The following is a 6,571-nucleotide window of genomic DNA, read 5'->3' as shown; positions in this document are numbered from 1 at the left end:
TTGAATAAACCAGTTTACGTGGAATTAAACTATTAAGTTTTGACGTTTGAGCTAACTGGACATGCAAAACATTCACAAATGATAGACAAACAAGGTATTGTTGTCTACCTGTACTAGTCCTTGTTTCGGTGAATTAAAAAAGCGTTGATTAGCAACAAGAGGCTACCCAGTATGCACTTGACAAGTGTGCGTCTGACGATGTTGATTGGCTGAGTTGGTAACCACTGGCAACGAGTAACAAATATGCAGCGCGTGCGCGCAGCCAACTAGCAACGTCAACGAAATTTCAAGGTAACATTAAATAGATTCCTTAATTTTGACTCTCAGTTACAGATGAAATCAGCATCGTGCTCTTTGTAAATAAATGTGCAGTTAGAAAGTAAAGTTAAGTGTTGAGTAACTCCGCTTGAGTAGCATGCAAGCTAATACATTACATTTACGGACGTTATCAAAACATGTTATCAAAACAAATATGGTCAAAAACAAGTTTTCGTTACAAGTTTTATTTGACCGGTCATTTCGAAAACGGGTCGCCCAACTGAAGATTCATTTTCAGTATTGTGTTTGTTCCTTTTGTTGTTTTCTTAAAAAAAGAAAAGAAAAGTCACTTATTAATTCCTTCAAAAATTCATCCCATTCATCTCCTTCTTCCATAAACACAAGCGCTTCATTTTTTGTTACTTTAAAGACTCTTGGAGACACTTTCATGTGTTTTATATATTCAAAATTCAGATTTTCTAGCATTTGGCGACCTCTCATTGTCTTGTGGTGTACTGCAGAGATGGATGCAACAGCAAGGCCCCTCAGAATTCCTCCTCAGATGGCCATTTATGCAGAAAAACATGAAATATTTGACTTGGTCCAGGTACTGGAATGTCACTAGACAATGTTTAGTAAGTCTTTGTCAACTCTTAAGGCAACTTTGTCCAAATAAAAGACACATTTTGCAGACACTATTGAGAAATTTGATGGTGGACAAACCAGAGGACCCCATTCAATACCTGATTAACATCCTGAAAAGGGACAGTGTCGATGGTAAGTTTTCTGCAGTTATGCTCCTGTTAAAATACATGCTTTGCACTGCTTACTTTATTATTTTTTTCTTACCACAAGATGGCAGTCTTTTACATAAGATCATGTAAGAGGAGTCTTTACAATGTAAAGTTGGACGAGCTGCAAATATCAAAGTTATTTAGTAAAAATGCAGAAATAATTTTCCCATTCTCACCTTTTATTCGCTGTCAGCCTTGATATCAACTAGAAATATATTAGTAGGTTTCAATAACTGAAAGGTTGCGTTGTTCAATGATAAATTGTTAACAACAAATTAATGTTAAGAAAATAAATCAGTTCCAGCACCAGTAATCATATTGCTATAAAACATTGTCATTAATATGAATTGCTGCTCTTTGAAACACATATATTTTCAGTGCCAAGAATTATATTGCTGGGTCCTCCGGCATCTGGGAAAAGAACCATAGTAAGTGTATTATTTTCATTCTAAGTACATTATTGAGTAGCTTATTTAATGTCTGCTCTTTAAAATTTGTTTAAAGATTAAGCTGTTCTGGTGTTTTATTTCTATTGTTTACTGTATGTCTTCTGATGGGATATTAAGTTATACAGTATGCCGTGCAATGCTTTACAGTGTATTGTGCTCCCTGTAAATAATTCTACATATATTTGTTTATTCTGCATCTTTTTTTTTCTGTAATTCTGATCTAAATTTCCTCAGACTTGAAACATGTTTCAACTACTATTTTCATTTTTCATGCCTAGATAAATCAAATCAGATACACAACATACAGTGCAGTGTCAGGCCTCTGAAATCCCAGAGGTTCTTTAGTCATCTGAACAGTGTTACCTGTTCTGTAGAACAGCATGCACAACTCTGAATCCTCGGTGTTTTTACACTTTACATGCCGTTTCAAATTGTCTTCTTTTTGTCTTGCCCCAGGCTAAAAAGTTGTGTGAGCACACTCAGGCTATTCACATAACTCTAAGCAATATTTTAAAGGGTGATACTGACCTGACAAGAGCTGTACATCAATACCAAGAGAAAAATCAGGTGAGGTCTCTCTTTCTCTTTTTCTCAATTTTTGCCTCTTTCTCTTTGATAACAGATATACGTCTTTAAGGTCTGCCATCAGTATTCTTGAAACAGTATTCATGAGTACCTCAATCATGAAATTCAGGGCTGCAGTAAGAAATTATTTTCCATTCTTACAATAATGGAATAGCCTTTTTGTGCCCCCCCCCCCCCACCCAGCCCTGGCCCGGGGAAAAAGTCCAGTTGTACCCCTTATTGGCGGACTTGATGATATGATTTTTAGATATATAAGTGGAAAAGTTGATAGCATTTGCTATATTCTGTGGATGCCAGTAATTTTCGTCTCTGTGGTATTGTTAAGACATACTGTAGAACTGATTTTGTCTGAAGTCTGATCATGCAAATGTAATGCAGGCTAGTTAATTGATAAATCAGGAGAGCTGAATAGAATTAGGGAGAATTGTGCTTAGAAAAAGTGAGTCCCAATGGTTTAATTATTCTAATTATCCTCTTACTTAAACTCACCATGGCCTTGAGTTTAAAATAAAACAATCCAAAAGATTCCAATTATTATCATTTTCATGAAATTCACAAAGGAGAGTGTGATGAAAGGAGCAGAGGATGTCTTAAATAATTAGAGATTCAACAACATATCTGAACGTACCGCTTTAATAATAATTGGATTGTTTTCATGGACATTTGTTTACTAGTGAAAAGATACCCCACAGATATGTTTTGTTATTGGGCTGAGCTGCTAAACTAATGACAGTGAACACAAATGACAAGTATCAGATTTTCTATATTTCATCCATGCCTTTCCTTTTTGCTAATACCTTGTCTATATGATATGACCATAAACCTTAAAGGAATATTCTGGGTTCATTATAAGTTATACAATACAATTAAGTGGCATAATGTTGATTAACACAAAAATAATTTTGAATTGTCCCTCTTTTTCTTTAAAAAACAAAAAACAAAAAGGCAAACATTTAGGTAACAGTGAGGCACTTACAATGGAAGTGAATGGGGCAAATTTTTCGGAGGGTTTAAATTTTATAAAAGCACTTACATTAATTCTTCTTTTAAAACTTTTAGCCCTAAATTTGTTTAAATGGTTGTTTTTATGGTCGATTTTTAGGAGTACAGTGTTATGTCGTCATTGCAACAAAGTTGTCAAATTTGATATAACTTTACACAGAAAAGGTTAGTAAGCTATTTTATCACATGTTTTACATCTTGTGGCTATACTTTTGAAACAGTGAGGGTTTTTAACATTTACGGACTGGCCCCATTCACTTCCATTGGAAGGGCCTCACTGGAAACCATATATATATATATATATATATATATATATATATATATATATATATATATATATATATATATATATATATATATATATATATATATATATAAAATTATTATTATTATTATTATTATTAATTTTATTTTATTTTATTATTTTTTGTTTAAGAAGAGGGACAAGTCGAAATTAATTTTTGTGGTAATCAACATTATGCCACAAATGCTGTTAATTGAGCTTAACTTGTATTGAACCTGAAAAATTAATTTAACTACTATTCTCCAAGGAGGTCTTGAAAAGCAATTTAAGCAAATGTTTTTTTTTTTTTTTTTTTTTTAAATTGTTATTTTAAAGATTTGATTAAAAGATTTACTCAGTGCTATTAAACTCTCAGATTATTGATTGTTGTTATTTATTGTCTGATAGGAGATCCCCAAAGAGCTTTGGATCAAGTTGATTCAACAACGTCTGTCAAAAATCGATTGCGTTAGACGGGTAAGGACTTATTTATTTTTTTATCTCTTTTGTAATTCACTTAAACCATATGATATTTTTATTTTATTTTCCTTAACCTGCCTTCAATTCTAAAGTGGTGAACAAAAAAAAAAAACTATCGAATGAGACACTTTATTTCCAGCTTAAAATCGACATACGCAGCCATCTGCGTGTATTTAAAAAAAGATGATGCCCAAATAATGCATTGTATTTTTTCTTTATTTACACTCAACCCTATGATAAATAATTAGGTGTGCTTGCGTCTCTGCCTCTCTTAAGGAATGCTGGGTTAGGTCTCAGGGAATGTAAGACTTCTGACTGCTGTTGAGAGTTCTCTGAGAAAACCTTTCATCAGCAGGCCCCTCACTGGCTGCCAGTTACATGTGATCTCAGAACTAATGCCACTTAAGAGCCTCACCACTGAGGTGTCCATTCAGATCTCACACACCTTTTCATTCCTGCTTTCATCTTTCCATCAAATCACACAATTTATCACGATCTCCCTGATCATCTTTTTCTCTGAAGTGTCAGTTTCTCCTGTACAACCGCATAGAGGAATATGCAAATCGGTCAATTCCAAAGGGCATATCATTTTATACCTCGCTAAACTCCACAAATGGCTATACTTAATCAAGATTCCCATTGCTAAACTTTTTTCGCATGGCATCCTTTAACTTTCCCCTTTTAATCTCAGTACTTTGTGATTAGCGACTCCTTTTAATCTAGTAATGGATGTTTATCCCTTCAGGCAAACTGTCTGATAGTATTTATCAGGTTATTTGATTATTTTCTTGCCGGACTGATCTGCATATAGCAGAGGATTGAGGTAGAATTTTTCCTCTGTAGATTTAGACACCTGACAAAGCGTCTCTGGGAACCTTCATCTCATGGTCTTCTGCTTCTCACATGCTTAAATGGGCCAGAGTGCAGAATGATTGACATGTCACATCACCACTGGAGCCTAGAAAGCAAGGCTTAATTGCTTTGCCACTGATGCCTGCGTGTGTGCGCTTGTCTACCTGTTTTTCCAAATTAAGCCACATTGAATGTTAATCATGCCTAATCTAGGTCATCTAGTTCATCTCTGCCTGTCACCGCTTCTCAGGCTGTCTTAATTCGTTCTTGCTCACTCTCTCGTTCCCTCTCTCTTTCTCTTGAGGCTGCTGTTTGTAAAACTTTAGACTTGTACTCCTGTGTAAAATGAAGACAGGGAGCATAGGTAATGAATAGTGATATATAATAATGATATATATAGTGATATATAAGTAAAATATCAATTTAATGAGTGCCTTTCAGTCCTGGAAAAAAAAAGATGGACCCTAAAGTAAATGGAAAAAAGAAGGAGGGAAAGAAAGAAAGATCATGGGGCACATGTCTCAGTCATCCAGATCCCTAATGACGCTTCCAAATAAAGTTATGCTGTTTGAATTTGCATGGTGTCTGTTATTCTGTTTCCAGGGAGACAGGAAAAATCTGAAGAAAAGTTTGCAAATGAAATGATATTGCAACTTTTTTAAAGCACACAATGCAAGTAATGGTTTACAGTTAGATTTATCTGAAATGTTATTTTAGAATGACTTATGATTTAGGAGCAGTTAAAGTTCTCAGACATTTTTATGTGAATCTGAGTGTGCTCATTTGTTGTGCGATTAGAGAATACACTTTTCCTGGTATTAATAAGAATTAGAGAAAAAACAAAGTAAATTAGAGCACTGAGTCAATGTTTAATTGGTTAGTAGACAACCAATTGAGATCCAACTGTAAAAGTGAAATGTAATATTCAGTTTAGCAGATGTTAAACATTTGTAGTAAATCTGAATGTTCTTACAGTATACTTTGTACATGGTTTTAATAGTCTCATAATTTTACAAAATAAAACTAATATACATTTCTAAAGAATTAGAGCAGAGGTTAAATATTTTTGACAATTTTATGCAAATCTGAGTGTGTGCTTTCAGTGTACTCTGTACAAATATTAATATTATATTATATTACAGAAAATTAGAGCAAAAAATCAATTAAAGCACAGAGCCAGTGCTTAGATAAGTGGACAAATAATTGAGATCTAATTGAAAAAGTCAAGTGGAGTGTTTTGCAGCCGCTCCTGCTGCCATATTGTTCGTCTATTGAGTGTGGGAGCAGTGTGTTTAGATCTGTGAGTGGCATGTCAGGACGTCGCTTCTGCTCCCCTGCCTTGCCTGCTGTCGAGCTGGCTGGTGACATCTGATCCATGCATGTCCCCCCTGTGATAACTGGCGTCACTGCAGATGTTTCTGTGCTGGGGTCTCTGTCTGAGCCCACTGCTACAGCACCATGGCCCCTTTTGATGTGAGGATAAAACGGAATGGAGCAGTGGGGCTCTGTGTTCGGGTGTACGTGTGTGTGTGTGTGTGTGTGTGTGTGTGTGTGTGTGTGTGTGTGTGTGAGTTAATGTGTGCAGAAAGTTGTGGAGAGTGGATGTGTGTGTGTGTGTGTTGGGAATATTGAGAAATGGGTCTAAGGCTTTGAAACCTGTTTGACTGAAGTTGGTTTGGACCTTACCTAAGTCTCCCTGTCAGTCTAATACCTCTGGCTCTCTATAGATGCATGTGAACTCTGATGTGTTGTGTGTATAATCTCCTCTTCACCTGATTTCTCTCTTCTTATGAATATTATTTTCATCACCATGCATTCTTAGAAATGCTGCTAGTTAACTAAAGGGATAGTTAACCCAAAGCTCTAAG

General features: G+C 35.2%; 1 protein-coding gene across 1 annotated transcript in view; it reads left to right on the top strand.

The window, feature by feature from the left end:
- The first annotated feature begins 763 nt into the window (after nucleotides 1-763).
- Nucleotides 764-6,571, top strand: part of LOC127439665 (adenylate kinase 8-like) — a 28,790-nt gene continuing 22,982 nt past the window's right edge. Inside the window, exons 1-5 of the mRNA XM_051695906.1 lie at nucleotides 764-865; nucleotides 951-1,035; nucleotides 1,431-1,480; nucleotides 1,958-2,068; nucleotides 3,780-3,848. Coding sequence (XP_051551866.1) covers nucleotides 782-865; nucleotides 951-1,035; nucleotides 1,431-1,480; nucleotides 1,958-2,068; nucleotides 3,780-3,848 — 399 coding nt within the window. The 5' untranslated portion in view covers nucleotides 764-781. The remainder of the gene's footprint in view (nucleotides 866-950; nucleotides 1,036-1,430; nucleotides 1,481-1,957; nucleotides 2,069-3,779; nucleotides 3,849-6,571) is intronic.

The sequence above is a fragment of the Myxocyprinus asiaticus genome, chromosome 4 (assembly GCF_019703515.2).
Source record: "Myxocyprinus asiaticus isolate MX2 ecotype Aquarium Trade chromosome 4, UBuf_Myxa_2, whole genome shotgun sequence".
Classification (NCBI taxonomy): Eukaryota; Metazoa; Chordata; class Actinopteri; order Cypriniformes; family Catostomidae; genus Myxocyprinus; species Myxocyprinus asiaticus.
This window is presented reverse-complemented; position numbering and strand designations above follow the sequence as displayed.